The 18,694-nt window shown below is 43.6% G+C and overlaps 1 protein-coding gene across 1 annotated transcript; it reads left to right on the top strand.

The window, feature by feature from the left end:
* The first annotated feature begins 5,632 nt into the window (after positions 1 to 5,632).
* On the top strand, positions 5,633 to 12,202 carry LOC119435850 (uncharacterized). Its single transcript, XM_049659965.1, has 2 exons — positions 5,633 to 9,389; positions 12,063 to 12,202. The coding sequence occupies exons 1-2, from the start codon at positions 5,932 to 5,934 to the stop codon at positions 12,148 to 12,150; spliced, it is 3,546 nt and encodes a 1,181-aa protein (XP_049515922.1). The 5' UTR covers positions 5,633 to 5,931; the 3' UTR covers positions 12,151 to 12,202.
* The last annotated feature ends 6,492 nt before the right edge of the window (positions 12,203 to 18,694 follow it).

Genomic DNA, 18,694 nt, shown 5'->3' with positions numbered 1-18,694 from the left:
GTGATTGCCGCCGATGGACATCTGACCATTTATTGAAAGCGTTAAACCGCCTAGCATCTCAATCATCCACTTTTTCCAGAGCACAGCTCTTAGTTAGGTGCCCGTTCCTGCGGCCAGCATCGGCATCGGCGTTTGAAGGCGGCGTAACCGAGCGAACGAGAGAAGTATGAAAGAGGGAACGCGGAGCGCCGCGGGGTAATGGAAGACGCGAGGAGGAAAGCGCAGGAGGCTACGGTGAAGTAAGTATGGACAGAGTATAGCGCGCGTCGTCTGGGAGGTCACTGGGCAGCAGCAGGTCTTAATCGCACCCACACGCGGGCCCTCGCGATCTCTAAATTATGCGAGGCAGTCGCGCCACACTTCGATCGTTTGCAACGCGCCGTATGAGGCAGATTGTCCGCGCCATCCAGTATATCACGAAATGAAAATACGTATAGAGGTGCGCTCAAATTTCGCATTAGGAATTATCGAAATCATTGTAAAGAACTCAACGGAGACGGATAAAGCCGTTCCTCCATTTTATTGAACTTCTTCTCCTTCTCCTCCGGTACTCGCGCCACTTCTACTTCGTCTTGACGGCATTCCACATTCTCCGGGGCCTCTGACTCCATCCCTCCTGGGATGGTATGGGATGATGTTCCCAACGGAGCTAACTTCGATCGTCTTCGCCGGAGTCTCGTAGTACATTGACTTGAGGATTCCTTGCTGGCTTGCCGTTTTGGTGACCATGTATGGACCACTAAATTGGCACTTGGAGCCGCTCAGTCCTTTCTTGACGAGTATAAAACCTCCAGGTTCAACCACAGGCAACTTATGATAGTGCCTATTGTCGAAGTTTCTCTTCATTCCACATTTATATTTAATTTGCTGTTCGGCTGTCTTGGGGGTCTCTAGAAGAATAACGCGGCCGGCGATTCCTAACTGATGATCTGCAGGAAGCCAAGGACTTGTTCCTTTTGCACAAAAGTATAGACTGCAGCCCAACCCCTACGTGTAGGTGTTATTGTGGTGAGTCACTTAAGCTTCCAAGGCACATTTCCATCCACCAGGGAAGGTAGGGTATAAATCCAAATACTTCTTGAGGTCGCGAATTAACCTTTCTGCGAGTGCGTTGCCTTCCGGATGGTACGGAGTTGAAAACCTTAGAGTGATGCCTCTCTGTTCGGCCCATCTTCTGAGCTTTTCGCTACGGAAAGCAGGTCCATCATCAGAGACCAATACTTTAGTTGTCTTGAAGATGACGCGTTCCATTAGGGCGATTACAGAGTTAGCATCCTATTTTCCACATTTAGCTGCTGCCATTCTTGTACATTCGTCAATGGCGACAAGGAAATCCTGCGTCCTCCGCACGCCTTCCCCCTTCTTTTTGACTTCAGCGAAGTCGAGGTGGACAACTTCAAAGGGTGCGCTCGAATACTTGGGAATGACCATTTCGTTTCCTCTAGGTTTGTATTTGGCTTTAGCCATTTGACACAGGTGGCAAGTTCGGACATATTCATGTACGTCTTCTTTCATACTTTCCCAGGTAAAGCGCTGGTTTATCTTTCTGAAAGTCTTTAAGAATCCATCACGCCCACCCGATTCGGCGCTGTCGTGGTAAAGTCGCAAGATTCTTGGCCGGCATGTTTCTGGCACGTAAAACTTCTCGCCCTGTAGTCGAATTTCCTCTGTTCCCTCCCAGATGCCGATGGCGCACACTTTTTTCGTATTTGCTGCTGGTGGAATATGCAGCCACGATAATGCATCAGCTTCTGGTAGCTTGTCCCCTGGTCTGTCGGTCACTTCAAATGTGAATTGCTGCAGTTCGTTGATCCACCTTGCAATTCTGTCTTTCGGTTGAAAGAGATTGAGAAGATAGGTAAGTGCTTTGTTGTCCGTAAACAGCTTGAACTGTCGACCTTCAAGATAGGTTCGGAAATACCTTACAGCCATTTCCACTGCAAGTGCTTCCTTTTCCATAGTAGGGTAGTTTTCTTGCGCTTTCGTAAATGTGTATGAGTAATAACCCACAGCCTTGAGTTGGCGCGCTGGTGGCTGTCAGTCATCCCGTTGGTAGAGTACAGCCCCAGTTCCATAAAGTGATGCGTCCGTGCAGAGCTCAAAAGGTTTTTCGAAGTCCGGAAGTATCAAGACCGGATCTGAAGATATGATGTTGACAAGTGCTGGATATGTTTGTTCGCAATGCTCACTCCAAACAAACGGTGCACCTTTCTGTGTGAGAGATGTCAAGCACTTCGTCATGGTGGCGTAGTGTGGTATGAAGGCTCGAAAGTGTCCAGACAGACTTAGAAAAACTCGCAATGAATGCAAATCGTACGGCCGAGGCAATGTCTTTATCCTCTCGACAGACTCTGCTTTGGTGCTTTTCGTGTGGCCGTCAAACACTCTGCCCAGAAATACCACAGACCGCTTGAAGAACTCGCTTTTTCTGACATTGATCTGCAACTTGGCTTTACTCAGTGCTTCCAAAACCTGTGATAAATGCTTTGCGTGCTGGTCCTCTGTTTTAGAGTACACAATTATGTCGTCCACGTAGACGTTACAAAATTGTTCGGTACAAGCAGATAGAACATTGTTCATCATTTTTTGAAACCAGGCGCCCGAGTTCTTCCAGCCAAATGGGAGCCTGCTGTATTCGTACACATCGAACGGTGTAACAAAAGCTGTAAAGGTCTTGTATTCTTCTTGTAGAGGAACTTGCCAATAACCTTTGCAGAGATCGATTCGCGAAAACCACTCACATCCTCCAGTTTCATTAATTATGTCATCGATCCGTGGCATAGGAAATGGAAACAAGTCTGTCTGTCGGTTTATCAATCGGTAGTCCGTGCACAACCTGAAAGTACCGTCCTCCTTAGGCACAATTGTTATAGGGGATACAAACGGGGATGTCGAGGGCCTGATGATGTTAGCATCTAGCATTTGTTGCAGTTCGTTTTTGAGCCATACTTTCTTCTCGTGAGATAGCGGACAGGGCTTCTTGCGGACTACATTTGTGTCTCGCAGCTTGAATGGAACTTCCAGGAAAGGAGTTGCGAGAGGGTATGCTCCAAAGCAGATGAGCTCAGGATACGTTGTCAGTATCTCGTCTGCGTTTCTCACCATCCTAACCTGTGTTTCTTGTGCCAAGCAGTTTTCTTCTAAAGTTGAGTCGATAGTTAATTCATCTTTCCAAGATATGTTTAACTTAAGGCGCCTCATGTCCGGCCTCGACAGTATGAAAGAAAAATTCACGTCATTCATTACAAGTGCCTTAACCTCGATTGTCCGATTCTGGTATTTAAGAATCTCTGTTGTCCAGTAATGCAGAATTCTTCTGCTGCGGTCGTAGCTTTGCACCTCCACTGCTTTATCTTGTCGGATTTCCCTTTTGTCTGCCAGGACCTCATTTATGAGACTCACAGACGCTCCTGTGTCCACTAGCACATGCGTGCTTCTGCCATTAATTTTCATTTCGGCATGAAGAAGGTTGGTCTTCAATAAATATACAACAGCTCTGTCGTTGTATGACACAGATGCACTGTCCTTACACTGTACTTGGCTTTCCATCCTTTCACTCCCAAGTTATATCTCTTTCGCTTCTGCACTCATCTGCTCTCTGGTTACTATGCTGTTGGCGTCCACTTGACCAACATTTTCGGCTTTCTTCCGCGTAGTTAGATGTCGGTCGGCATGTGCAAGGGAGTGTACAAAACGTTATTCAGGGCGAGCAAGAGATCCTCGGCGGTCTTAGGAGATCTGGCCAGCAGCTGTTTCTGGCAGTCTTTGTTCATGCCTAGCATAATCTGTAGCACAATTGATGTCTCAGGAAGGTTTGCGTCAGCGAGCAGGAGTAGCCTTCGCTTTTCATAAAAGTATTCTTGAAGGCTTCCGACTTTGTGTCTAAACAAAATGGCATTGTTCCACCGTTCTAACCGGTTAATTTCAAACGATGTCAAGAAGCTCTGTTTCCATTGACTCCACGTGTCACTAAGGTGGTCTAAGATTCTCATGTCGAACCACTTTTTCGCAATTCCCGACAAAAATGGCCTGAGGTTTCTTATCTTATCATCGTCCGAATCCCATCAATTTTGTTGGCAGGCATATTCATAAAAGCCAATCCACGTAGTGGCAGCCGTTGATATACCCTCAAAATGGTCCGGCTTAATGGCATCACCTTTTGGAACGGCTCTGCGTAATGCCGCCTGGCTCAATATGTTTAAGAGCTGTGACTGTTGCTCAACCTGCTTTGACTGCATCTGCGGTAAGTCAATCATAATAGATATGGTATTCTGTCCAGAAGGTGACTCATTGGACGGTGTCTGACAGTAGTTCTCGTCATGGTGCATCAAACTGCGAAATTCAGCCGTACCTCTCTCTGTCAAGGGACACTCGCGTGAGCTTGCCTTGCTGGTGACGTCGATGAGCGGCTCGATCAATGTAGAAGACCTGCCCGAGTCAGCGTCGCTCTTGTCACTGGGACGGTAGCTACCCGGCGTGTCCATCTTTCCGTTCGGCGAGTCTTCTCAACGCGCACTAGTTTTAATCCTCTGCGACTGCGCCAAAATGTAAAGAACTCAACGGAGACGGATAAAGCCGTTCCTCCATTTTATTGAACTTCTTCTTCTTCTCCTTCTTCTCCTCCGGTACGCGCGCCACTTCTACTTCGTCTTGACGGCACTCCACAATCATCAGGGATTTTTTTTCATTTACTGTTTCTGAGAACAAATCTGCACTGATTCCCCGTTCTCTTCCCTGGCTCTTCTCTCCAGCTGCTCGATATTCGGTGGTTTCACGCATGTGTCTGGACACATGATATTTGGACTGAGTACCACAAATAATTGCATCATGCTTACATTTTCGGAAGTGGAGCGCAAAAGACATCGCTGCGTTCTGACCTTATCACAAAACTCGATTTGAAGAAAAGTGACGCAAAGCATGTTTTCGCGCCGCGGAGCGTCAAGAAGCAAGGCGCAGAAAGTGACGCGCTCCCAGCGCTGCCAGTGCAAATAAAGTGTTTTCGTCACGATACGACGGCATCATCACTCGGGCGATTCGACGGCGACTGCAGAAGTGACACCTTACGCTCTCTCACGCGTTCCGGTGCGCGCGCGATTGAAGCAAGCGAACGAGCAGGCTGGCAAGTAAAAAAGGACGCGCGTGCGTAGTATGCGCTCTCGAACTTCGGCGCGCAGCCGTCAGAAGGCGCAGCCATGCAGTTTAGTCGCCGGCAGTGACTGCTGTGCCGCAGTGCACTCTAGACGAGTCCACACGGACATGGCTCCAGCAACGCACGGAAGTGACGTCACTAAAAGACAACGTCACACGCATGCGTATTTCCGGTTTCTTGTGGGCGCGTAGTTTGATTTCATGTTATTCGCACGTGACATTCAGTTGATTCAGTACGCATCCAGTCAGCCGCCTGCCGGGTCGTGCTTTTCTGCTGCCACTGGTGCTGGTCCCAAGGCCTGGTTCTGCTGCATCCTCGCAAGCCTTTAACATCATCCTTTTATATGCGCGAAAGCTGCATTTGAGCGTTATTTTATATTTACTGGCGTTATATTAATCTTTTCTAATAAGTATTTTGTTTGTAATTTGATTATTTTTGTCGCGTATCTGCCGTTCTTGCTGCTGCTGTTCGCGACTACTTGCTTTGTTTTATATGTGCTAAAGCCGCATTGCAGCGTTATTTTATATTTGCTAGCGTTATATTAATCTTTTCTAATAAGTAGTTTGATTGTATTTGTCGCGTATCTGCCGATCTTGCTGCTCTTGTTCGCGACCGCTTGCTTCGTTCATCCCTAGCGCGGATTTCTCGGATTTGTCAATATATATACTGCTCACTAGAAGGTAGCCTTCTTTCGTGTGTGAAAAAAAGCTCAGATTTATTTTCTCGCAGTTTCATCTTCTTTTCTTTTTCTCAGTGTTATTTTAGATTGTACTGCTTGCGAAATGACACGTGTTTTGGTTGCCGGCGACTCGATGGTGAAATACTTGGACCAGTATTTCCTATCGCGTCGTCCTTTGTCAGTCAGTGTTGCCGCGCATAGAGGAATAAAGATTGAGAATTTGCTCTCAATGATTGCTGACAAGCTAGCTGGTTTTGATGTTGTCATCGTGCACGTTGGCACTAACAACACTGATGACAGTGTCAGCGTGTGCATCGACAAGTATCGCCAGCTCGCTCAGGGGATCATTGAAAGGAATTCCATGGTGCATGTAGCTTTTTCTGCCATTCTTCCTCGGGGGCAGAATGAGTACCGCCCACGGAAAGATCGGTACTCTTTGTTGAATGACAACTACAAAAAGGTTAATGCTGCCCTGATGCAGTACTGCCACGAGTGGGGCTTCACTTTCCTGGGTGGTCTCGTGAACGACTGGCCCAGCTACCTGAGCAAGGATGGTGTCCACGCGAACCGCTTTGGTAACAAGGTGCTGGCAGACTACCTGTACCAGGAGGCCTGCACCTTGTCCATCCATCTGGAGAGATGCCGCATCCAGCAGTGCTACAAGGAGACCCAGGCACCTTCTTCATGGACCGGCCGGACTCGGCAGGACAGCATCCCTGCCATCTCAGAGGCTGACTTTCCCCCACTTGGTTTGCATATTTTCATTTCTTCTCAAGCAGCAAGTGGACCTTCCACAGCACCAGCTCCTGTCTGGAAAGCCAGCACTGCTCCCTTGCAGAGGCACGATACCAACCAGCCGACCAGAACCCTTCAAGGTGCTGGCTTTTCACTTGTTGGCGGTGTCCGTGTCCGTTGCAAGGGTAGCAAGGCTTGGTGGACCTGGGACAGCCTGCCTTCCCCCATTTTCCATGGCACAAGTGTACCAAGCAGGGGAAAAGCCGAGGGGAGGTCTGATGAGCCAATGATCCCTGGTCGAGGTGCAAGCACCACTTGTGTCAGGAGAACTAGGAGAGCCACACAGAAGCATGAGAGTGCTTCTGTTGTGTGCTCTTCTGTGGGAGAAGGAGAGGCCAGTGCTCGAGAAGCAGCTGTGCCAGAGGCTGTCTCCCAGTGTGGTGACAGTGAGTGGAAGCTGGTAGTATCGAAGAGACGGCGGCGGAAGGCTGCGGCACTGCACAAGCGAGAGTGGAGCTGTGACCTGGCTGCAGACAGGGAAGGCAAAGTTCTCGCTGTGACAGCTGCCAAGTTCTTCAAGTTCGTTTCACCTTTGACAGCAGTTGTAAGCCAGAAACAGACGTGCATTGACAGTGGAAGGTCTGAGTCTGCTTCTTCTACTGTCTCTGGTAGCAAGCTTGAAGGACAAGCTGTTGCCTCTCGGAATGCCTTTTGTGACAGTTCTAGCAAGGTGCAGCATGTGGCTAGCAGGCAGAATAAAGACTGCTTGGTAGTTGCTACGGCTGAGTGCAGACCTGTCATAAATAGTGCTCCAAATGAGGTCACTGTCTGCAAATGCTGTAGGCCAGGAACAATGAAGGATGGAGGGCAGATCACGAGCAATCCTGGCACAGAGGCTGGTGACCTTAACAAAGCTGGGTGCATTGCTTCCACGCGACATAGGTGTTGTGAGGCTGCTTTGACATCCAGCTGCAGGCCTGCCAGCTCTGATGCCCAGGCTGTTTGTGAAGGTGCCGGTGCCAACACCAGAGTTCCTAATCCTGTGAATGTATTGCATGGTGGAGGAGGCAAAGTTTACTTGAATGCAACATTTGATAACTTTATTTCTTTTAGGCAAAGCTTTGATGAGTGGTGCAGAGAGGGCAAGCACATAGTCACAATAAATAAGTCTCAAAAAAGTCCATTTGCAACAGAATCTAAAGAGTTTGAGTATATTAGGATTTCATATTGCTGTGTTCATGGTCGTCCCATAAAACCAAAAGGCACAGGAAAGCGACCCAAGCAAGCATACAATGGTACTGGTTGTGAAATGGCAGTATCGGTGAGCTTGTGGAAATCGCCTACTCTGCACTATAAGATAATCAAGCTGCAAACTAAGCATAATCACACAACGAATTATTATGACTTGTATCCTCATAGCAGGCTTCTGAACGATGCAGAGAAGGCAGAATTCTTTGATTTTGCCAAATGTAATATTGGCCCAAAGCATTTTAAAAATTTGGTCGAACAGAAAACAGGCAAGAAGTTAACTACGAAAGATGTTAACAATTACAAGCAAAGGTTTTCTATTCCTATTCGCAACGAGCAGGCTCACGGAGAAATGGTTTTAGAAAAAATACACACCTTGTTAGCAAATAATCCAAACTGGGTCATTCACTATGAAAAAAATCAAAATAATAACCTGCAATTTGTGCTGCTTCAGGCAACGCACATGCGTGAGATTTTGGAAAAGTATCCAGAAATTTTATTTATTGATGGAACATATAAAGTAAATATTGAAGGCTATATCTTGTACTCTATTTTGATTGAAGACGGTGGAGGTCGCGGGAGACCTGTGTGCTATGCCTTTTTACGAAATGAAACGACTGAAATTGTGCAGGCTATGTTTGCCAAGTTCGCAGATTTTAACCCGTTTGTTGTGTCGGCTTGCAGAGTAGTCATGATAGATAAAGATATGAATGAGCTACGCATTTTGACCAAGATTCTTCCTAATTCTGAAATTTTGTTGTGTACATGGCATGTGCTGCACTGCTTTCAGCAAAAGGTAAATGAGAAAGCTAGACTCCAGCGTGATCAGTTACTTCCTCTCCTAAAAAAAATTGTTTATTCCTTCACGGTACAGGACTACTTAGACAGGCTTGCTGAGCTCGAAGCTATGGCTTCTAAAGATTTTATTTCTTATTACATGCAGAACTGGCACTCCTGTAAAGAAATGTGGGTACATGCATATCGGCAAAAACTGCCTACATTTGGTAATAACACAAATAATCGCATTGAGTCTCACAATCAAAAGATTAAAAGTTATCTCACTTCAAGCATGCATTTGGTTCAAGCCATAGAAGCATTAGTAAGTTATATTGACACGGATTTCTTATCTCTAAAATTTTCCAAGTTTAAGGAAATGAAGCTGAACCTAAATATAAATGATGCCATTGAGCCATTTCAGCTAGCCTTGTCCCGTAATTGTACTTCTGAGGCCACAGGTAAAGTACTAGAGCAGTATGAACGGTTTAAAAAGGTAGATTATCTGGTCACGTCCACCACTAATTCTTATGTAGTGGCATCTGCAAGTTCTGAGCACAGTGTTTCATTATGCCTGACGCGTTGCATGTGTGCTTTTTATAATCAGTACAGTTTGCCTTGTGCCCACATTTTAGCAGCTCGCCATTTTGCCCAGCAAGACCTTTTCGACAAAGCATGCATACCGGACAGGTGGTGCAAGGATCATTTCCTGAGCGACAGCTGCATGGCCTCTGGTGCCACACCAGTAGTGACAAGCAGCATTCAGATGCCACCATCTGTGAAGCTGGACACTGTACAAGAAAAGTATTCTTACACCTACAAGAGACTTTGTGAAATGTCCAAGACTGTTGCTAATGTATTAGCTAATTGTGGTGAGAAGGAGCTAATGGAAAAACTTGCATCATGCGAGGCATTTTTCAGGAACTTGACCACCTTTCCTAGTAATCAAATTACAGTTAGCTTACAAGGTACACCAGCTCCATTACCCCAAATGACTGCTACAAGCAGTTACAGGCATTCGAATAGTACAAAGCTTGTTGTACCTTTGGTGAAAGCAACAAGAGGACGGCCAAGGAAAGCCAGAGCTGTTAAGCGCAAGTTTTTATCGCAAAAGAATATAGTAGGCCTTGCAACGGTGACAGCAGACATGTTAAATGTCTGCAAACGCTACTCTCTTTCAGATGCTGATTTAAATGCTTTAGTACAGGGCACCTCGATATCAGACAGCGTAATTAATGTAGCACAATACTTAATTCATGAAAAATTTCCTCATTGGGATGGCTTTCAAGATGTGCTTCTTGGTCAGCGTTTACAATATACTCAAGTAAAAAGCCCTTTTATTCAAATCTTGCATGTCCGAAACCCCGATCACTGGCTTACAGTAAGCAATGTTGACGCTGATGAAAACACAGTGTTTGTATATGACTCAATTGACCAAGATACTCCTTCTGATGCCGTCAGGCAAATCTGTCATATGCTAAAATTGCAGTCTCCAACGCTGACCATTCGCACTAAAGGGGCACAAAACCAGCGCAACACACTTGACTGTGGCTTGTTTGCAATTGCAAATATGTATTATGTAGCATCAGATAGGCGTCCAGAAAATTTAAACCTTAATCAGAGTATGCTGCGCAGACATTTGCTGAAATGCATACAAAAAGGCAACATGGAAGATTTTCCACTCACAAGCTCTCTCACTGTTCGTGTGCAGCCAAAAGATTGCATTTACAAGTTGCATTGTGTGTGCAGGCAACCACTATATGCTGGAGTAGTACTGGACATTTCATGTGCATATTGTTCAAGAGGATTTCACAGAGCATGCCTTGGCCCTTTAGCAGATAAATGGGATAACAAAGTAATTGTGTGCTCTAAGTCATGTTTGGCTACTGCCAAGGAAAAGATCCATACTCATAGTACATAGCATTCTTCTCTTGGTACAGTGAAACCCGAACATAACAAACCAGACCACCATAAACTAAATTCTCCTCTATATCACACATGCATAACTTGCTGACTGATACTCATGTCAGACACTTGCTCATAACAGGGGCTTTTTTTTAGCCTAAATGCAAGAATACTCAGAAGCATTCCAGCAGATAAGCAAGATCCAATCGAGTCGCAATTTTTAGCGACTGGCGAGCTGTTCAAGTCACAAGTACAAATTGCCGTCTACTATGCGTAGTTCCGTTTACAAAAAAGCAGATACCTCTGGCTTAATTTTTTCCACTGAAGACAAAAAATTCATGTAGAGCAAACACAATACAAAAGTTTTTCATTTCATTATAGATGGGTTGGATTTAAAGAGTTACCTAATATAGTGAACTATTTTTATTGCATAGGCCTGCTTGTTCTAATCAGGTTTCAGTGTATCCACAAGCTACCAGTAAACTCTGGCACAACCCAGTGATGTGATTTTTTTTTTCTTTTTTTTATTGTTCTAGTCAGTTTTAAATTCTAGTCATTCTAGTCAACTCTACTGGCATAGAAGGGCAACATTTAATGTGAAGCTAGCAGAACTAGTTCTAGTCAACTCAACTGGCAAAGAGGGCAACATTTTATTGTGAATGAAGCAGAGCTAGTTCTAGTCAACTTGTTTCTGGCCAAGAATTGCCACATTCATCATGAAGGAAGCAGAGCGAGTTCTATTCCACTCTACTTTCAAAGTAGGGCACCATTTCATCGAGAAGGAAGCAGAACTAGTTCTAATCAACTCACCCAAACTAACCTAATATAACCTAACCCCGGCGGCAATTTACAATTTATTTGTACACTTCAATGCTGTTAAGAGGTTTATTTGTTCATTAACAATGCACTAACATAGTTCCATTGGTAGTTGTTTAACTGCTTTATGGTTGCCTGCGGCATCAGGATTGTTACGGCTCAACTGCAAGGAACAAGTTCCCAACATATTTTTGATCGGTTATTTGATTTGGCATGGGCAGACTTCAGCATCTAAAGAGCATCACCCCCAGTGTCTCATTGTTCTTGACACCGCCAGCTGGCGTCGACAATCCCTCGGGAACTTGTTTATTGTGGGCTTTAATGTGGGCAGGTTCACTTTGTATTATTCAATTTGAAAACCTGATTATTCTGCTTCTAAGTAGCCACAAGTATTTTGGATATTCAAGTATGTTACAAAATTTGCTTTCCATTGGTCTGGTACAGCTTTAACAACCAAAATCTGTACTTGCATTGCCCACATTACCTTCCTGTTGCCGCAAGTCTCTCGGCGGAGCCTGACCGCTACAGAGCGCGTTCTCGGGTGGCGGATAGAGAAAAGTCTTGTCATGAAGCCGTGCTAAGCAGCTTCATGCAAGACAGGCACGTGTGCCCGCGGACCAACAGGCTAAAAAAAATGCTACACAGCAGCACTCAGATTGTCACAGTGACATATTCATATTTGAGTGCAAGTTGCAGATTCTTTTTAATCCTTTGTGCTTCACTTGTGCTTTTTCCTCTTTTGTACAGGTCCCCTAGATGTACCACCTGCGTGCATTCACTACCATCAAGTCATCAGGAACGCGTGCACCTCTATGTGAATTGTACGCTATTTTGTCTAAGATGAAAAATCAGACTTGTATAGTTTGCTGTAATGGTTCTGCCAATAAAAGTTTGGTTATAAATGTTTACTTTTCCTGCAAAGCTGGCATTGTATGTGACAGGCCAATGCAGCATATTACCTATATATAGCTTTTTTCTACATTTCTTTTGCAGGTGCACAATATTTACCTGCTATGAAATTGGGAGCATTGCTTCCCTTTGATATAGTGAGTGGAAAAGAATACAAGAAAAGCACACAGCACAACAAAAAGATATACACTGGACTTTTTTTTTTGTACTGTGTGTCTTTTGCATGGAAGCCAAATTGCACTGCATAGTTGATACGAAACACACAAGATGATTGTGCACCATCTTGTGTGCTTTGGCATTTTTACTTCGGAGTATTTTGTATCAGCTATGCAGCACAACTTGGCCTCTGTGTTCAATAACCAACTAGCCTCCACATAACTGTTTTTTGTCCTGAGTTATGTGCCAACTAGGTCCTCGGTTAGCCTTTTTATATACTACTACTCTTTGATCGGGTGCTTATCACTATCATATTTGAGGCAAGGTATAGCTTTGCCTACAATTTTTATTGGCCATTAACACAAGTGGACAGAGACAACAGCATAAAAAAATTCATGCTAAAGGGCAGCACTCGAATCCAACGCTCAAGTCCAGATTATGCTCTTTTGCAATGAACTCGCGTTAAATGCACAACACACATTTATTGTTGGACTGTCTTTCACATATGCTTTTACTGTTGCGTGGGTGATCAAGTATTGGGCTCCTGTACCTACACTGAGCATACTTGAAGAATTATAACACGTTTCAATGATCCAGATCACATTTTTGTATGCACTATACATGTTTCTTTATTTTTCTAGAACGCATTCTGAGTATCCCAGAGACATTGTGTTGCAAGACTTGTGCATATTACGCAGATATTCAGTGAACATCTAGAAAAGGGCATTGAAATGTTACCTGAAAATGGCCTCAATATTAATTCAAAGTTATTCACATTTTGTTTGAGTGAAAGAATACAGCACATTTTTATCGTGTATGACAGTGTAGCCCACCTAAATGTTACTTTAATGTAGCAGAGTAATTTGTATGCTCATTAAAACAGCTATATAAAGGTAGCCTGCTTTAATACATGAAAAGGTGTGACATATTTGAGGGATAAAAATAATACCAAGGTAATTTCACTACAATTGTTAAAACTTGCTGTTGAGCACTCACTCAAAGCACCCAAATAAACTTTTCCACGCCTTGTTTACATACTATCACTACTAACACTGTTGAGCATGCAAAAAATTTCAATTAAATAAGTAGTAACGTGAAAGCTCATTCGTTTTATTAGACATCTAGAGGAAAAGCTAAAAATTATATGTGGTGTGGAGAAAACATGTAAACATGCACAACTTAAGCATTTCATGATTCAGCTACTAGGAATTTATGACTTTTTATTATCATTTTGCTGCAGGCTAAGGTAACCAATAAAAACTAAGGATTTGACAGCATACTTTGCCACATTGAAATTTATATTGCCCTGTTGTTTGGATGCTTCAGGCCACAAGTAGCTGCTCTAGGTACTTTAATGCTTCCACCAAAAAGTGAACCCGTATGGCTTGAAGTGCTTTTTCTCTGCACCAAGAAAGAAATGTGAACAGGCTCATATATATTCATGCGAAAGTTACTAAACACTTCTGAAGCTCTAGGGTTTCAGAATTGGTAAAGCAACTAAACATACACGTAGAGCAAGAAGTTATCCGCTGACTGTGCCACTTAACATCCTACCATGCTGTGGTGAAGCTATGCATTTGACCCATCCCTTTTCCCCTGCGCCTAACTGCAAGTAGCTCACGTCAATAAGTCATCTGCAGAGTGTCACAGAATTCTGTTTTGAGAATTCTTTGCATGTGCTAATGTTTCTCCAGATATGCCGCATAAGTAAATTAAGAAAACTAGGCTAGAACATAGCACTGCTAACTGTCTAAGTATGCAATAGGTTGTGATGATTGTGACATTTCGACACCTGCATGCACGTGCGACCTTGCACACTCTCGTTTATCAAAGTGACGTTCCTATACCTCGTACCTCTCACAATCTTGCGATTTCATGCAAACTGTGACACACTCAACCCAGTTCTAAAGTGGGTGAAGTCTGCCCATAATGCTATAAAGCAGTGTGTGACTGTTGGTGGGATCGAATCTGTCCTCCAGCACAGTGGCCCAATGTTCTAACCATTAATCCACAGTTGCACGCGTACTTCTCTCATGCCAAAGTCACTCTTGGACAGTGGCGTACCAATTATTTCTTGAGTGGGGGGTGGGGGGGCAAACTGCAAATGATCTCGCAACTCTCTGTCTCTCTCTCTGTCATTATATATATATATATTTGGAATTACTATTACAATAAGTGAAAAAGCATGGAAATGTATCTGTCAGTTATTTTTAGATTCACCAGACATAGATATATCTATAAATCATACATGGTGAACCATGGCAGCCTGAAATATTATTTAAATTTCCATTTATTTCTTGCAACTATATAAAGTCTCAAGATGATGCAGGTACAAAAGGCAGTGAGCGTCCAGAGGTTCCTGATCCCACCCAGTAGCACCGCAGGGCACGTAAAGAAAATCCCCATTTGTTACAGACAATTTTACTAATTAAACAAGAAATTGTACTTGCTGTTTAGGTCTATAGCACAAATGTATCGCTAGTTAAGGTAGTAGTATTATCGAGGTTATACACAATGAAGTACAATCAACATGAATGACTCTCAATATTCACACAAGAAAAGACAGCAGATGTGTGCGACCTTGGAGAATTACAACCAAATTTCCAGCACAGCTGTTTCTTTCGAACAGTTGAAATGAAAATTTCAGTTTCCTGTAATTATATCGCACTGTTAAAAAGTTGCCTGTATATGACTTTTCTGTTGGAAATCTGGCTTGCATGTAATGCTTTGGAGTACTTCTTTTTGGAAATTTTTAAAAAAACATTAATTCACTAAACATGTTACTTCGCCATAGCGTTTATCATGGTGTACTACCTCCCTACTCATAAGATTTTTTTTATGAAGACTGTTTGACCCAACCCCATTTAACTCGCACAGAGAGTTTTCATAGCACACCACCAATTTTCACTAAATTTGGTCTTGGTGGCGTTTACAGTTCTGTCAGGGCAGTGGGCTCAATTCTGCCCCACTCGTTAGATAGGCTCTAGAGGCTATTGCTACAAGCACTCTAGAGTGCTTGCATACGTAATTCATTGCAACAGTCCCAATTACCCATCTATTGTGAACTTTACCTCCAGATCAAACGTTACCTGGTCTTAAAAGTCACAAAACTGAATGAAGCTACCTCCTTTAGTTCAATGAGGACACCATGCGAACCCAGCATATCATGCATGAAAAAGTTAAAGGCAAGAAATGAGGGTTCAATAAATATTCCTAACGCTTCTAAATAAGCCAGAAATGTTAAACTCTGCGAGACGTAGTTAAAATGCTGCCTATTCCATAAAAGTATAAATTATCTGAAATGCAGAATTCTTTTGGGGACATTGTGAAACCTAGCATTGTGAAACCTAACAACAGCGTGATATTTCCTAATACTTGCTTACAGACAGTTTTTTAAAGCTGTACTTGATCAACATGCATTTACCATTGCACATAAACTTGGCGTATTATTCCCCCTATGTTCGCACAATTTTACCTCATTTGTAGTTGTAATTATGACAGTGCAGCAGTCTATTCTATCGAAAAAGGCGAATTTAACCCACTCATCATACACATTGCCAATATATTGTCTATAACATGCCCCTAATTTTCCCCAGCTATAAACAAGATGGCATGGTTAGCTCACTGAGGACAACGGAGAAACAAACTACGCCCCTCGTACGATGTGCAAAAACACATGAAAAATCGAGGGTTTAGTAATTATCTGGAACACTTGCATTTAAAGCAAGAAAGGGAAAGTTTCGCTACTCATTGCGCTCAGAATTCTATTTTCACGAAATTTCAAGTCCGTATCTTGTGCGGTTGTTTTAGAAGTCTGGGAAACTATTAGACTAGCGGCACTATGACACCCTGAAACACTTCAACGAGTAACTTTCTACAAAGGCTCTAATGAACCTAAATAGAATGAACATATATCGCTTGTCACTCAGAACAATGCTTCGTACTTCGAATAAATATAAACACCGTGCTGTTAAATGCCGTTTATAATGCGCAAAAAATTGGGGAAAGAGAGTATTCTGTAACTGTTTTTCGAGCACATAAGCAACCTCCATGGTTCAAGTTTTCGGTACACATCACCAAAAAGTGGCCATTTCTTCAAAACATCAAATATTTGCTGCTCTTGCTCCTGCCAGGAAACAAGTAATAGTGTAGCTCTTATTTACAAACGACCTGAAAATAAAATCGATAAAATTAGAAGTTGTGCTTCGAAAATTTCCTGCTATAAGGCACACCAAGGATTTCATGCCGCAAGGCACACCAATCGTTGGGCGTGAGTGAGTAAAAAACATTTATTGTGGCTATGTACAAAGAGAACGTTTGGGACGAGCCAGAAGGGCCCGCCCCGTACAAATTCTAGGAGGGCTTCCTATTCCAGGACCCCTGCGGCTTTTGCGGCAGCCCGGTCTTGGTCCACCAGTGCACATTGGTCCTGTATGGTCGAGCGGCTGATTATAAACCTTGATCAGGACTTCTCCCCTCGCCCTCGGATTATATATGGCAAGCGGATTGTGTTTTCAAATACGGTTAAGTGGTCCCAAAAAACTGGGCATGATGCGAGTAGCACAAGCGGAAATTTGTTACGGCTATAACAGTCCAGCTCCAGGCCTTCACAATGTGAGCGTGTATGGCGAATCCCTTGTTTCGCCCGCTACAGCGCATCACAAGGAAGCACAAAAGACAATCCTCGCTGCCTAAGCAGGGTATACATATAGTAAATAAAAGCATTATCTACATGGCCACTCTATTGCAAAATAAAATTTAGCTGTAGTTTTGTTGAACTTTCCAGCATGCAGCTGAAAGTGCCCACTTTCAAAAGTGTGTGTGTGGGGGGGGGGGGCAAATGGCATACTTCGCCCCCCCCCCCACAATTTTGACAGTGGGGAGGCAAGTGCCCCCCCTGGTAGATATGCCTATGCTTTTGGAAACATCTGGCACATGCAAAACGTGCCCGTTCTTTCATTCTTCCCTCTTGACAGCTAGTATTTTGAGATGCTGTGCTAAATTGCACTGTCTTTGCGATCAGGCCACACTTTCTTCTAGATCCTTCAAAGTGGTTGAAGTTCACCTATAACGCTGTCGCATTCAAAGTAATAAACTAACATCAGCCCAATAAGATTAGTGGGTCCTTGCAGCTGTTATGTGTTAACATGTCACGCTCATAATACGTCATGCTAATGTTCTACCTGTAAGTATGTCATGCTATCTCTTAATGTGTCAAGCACCTAGAAGTGACATTACATACCATGTTCTTTAGTTCCAGCATGTCTGCATAACTGTTTACCAGTCATGTATGTTGGCATTATGAGATAATCTCACTCTACTTGCACACCAATCTTAGCCTGCTCAAGCTTGGTGGAGCAAGGTATTCTTAATTCATCAATGTATTAAGAACTCCTTCATCAAAATGTGTTTGCACTAAATCAGGTGTCACACTTTCACAATGGATAGAAGGGCGCGAGTGGAGGAATGGTAGAACTGCTGCCACGATGCCATTTTGCTCAAGTGTAGTTTCATTAGAGCTAAAACCTAGCTCAAGCATGTCTAGTGCGTCAATTAATGCAGCTTTCACTGGGAAATACATGACAGGGCGCTTTGTGCAAGCAGAATAGACAAAAAGCTGCCGCATCAGGTTGTAGGAAATGGCGTCACTGCGGGCAGGAGGCAGTGGCTTGATACAGAAGAAAATGGTTTAACAAAGGATTACTCGGTTACATGGTGATGGAGCCCAGTAAAAAAAAAAAAAAAACTCGAGTCCAGTTGAATTTTTCAGTGGGGCCAAACTGGTTCCAATTGGACATCACCGGAGTCCCAATTTCCAATTCGGCTTCTTGAGAAGTTCAGTTGGTTCCAATTGGGCATCATGAGAAGTCCAGTTGGACATCACTGGAGCTTGGTAAGCCAGTTGGTCCCAACTGGACCCAATTGGAAGTCACTGAGTAATCTCGTGGAACAACAGAATAGTTGATAATAATAATAGTACAACTATAATGTTAGTTTTAAAGTGAAAGATCTCGATATTTTGGTATGATCAATGGAGAGAAGCATTTAGCTTTCTGTCAAGTTAAAAATCTATCTTGAAATTTTACCAATTTCTCATGAACCACCACTTGGTCAACGAAATTTTGCTCACATATATAGCACCTGATATGCATCTCTCATAATGAAGTGGTGAGCGTTGGGTATGTCAATGAAGATAATTGCCGCAGTGCGTAGTGTGTTCATGCACGAGTATGCTTCTCGAAAGGAGTTCAAGTATATCCGTGTCGAATCAGGGTGAGGGACCATCTAGGCTTTTTTTTTTTCCTTTCCAACATGTTTCATGT

The sequence above is a fragment of the Dermacentor silvarum genome, unplaced genomic scaffold, assembly GCF_013339745.2.
Source record: "Dermacentor silvarum isolate Dsil-2018 unplaced genomic scaffold, BIME_Dsil_1.4 Seq958, whole genome shotgun sequence".
NCBI lineage: Eukaryota > Metazoa > Arthropoda > Arachnida > Ixodida > Ixodidae > Dermacentor > Dermacentor silvarum.
The sequence above is the reverse complement of the archived record's forward strand: the minus strand, read 5'-3'. Positions and strand labels throughout refer to the sequence as shown.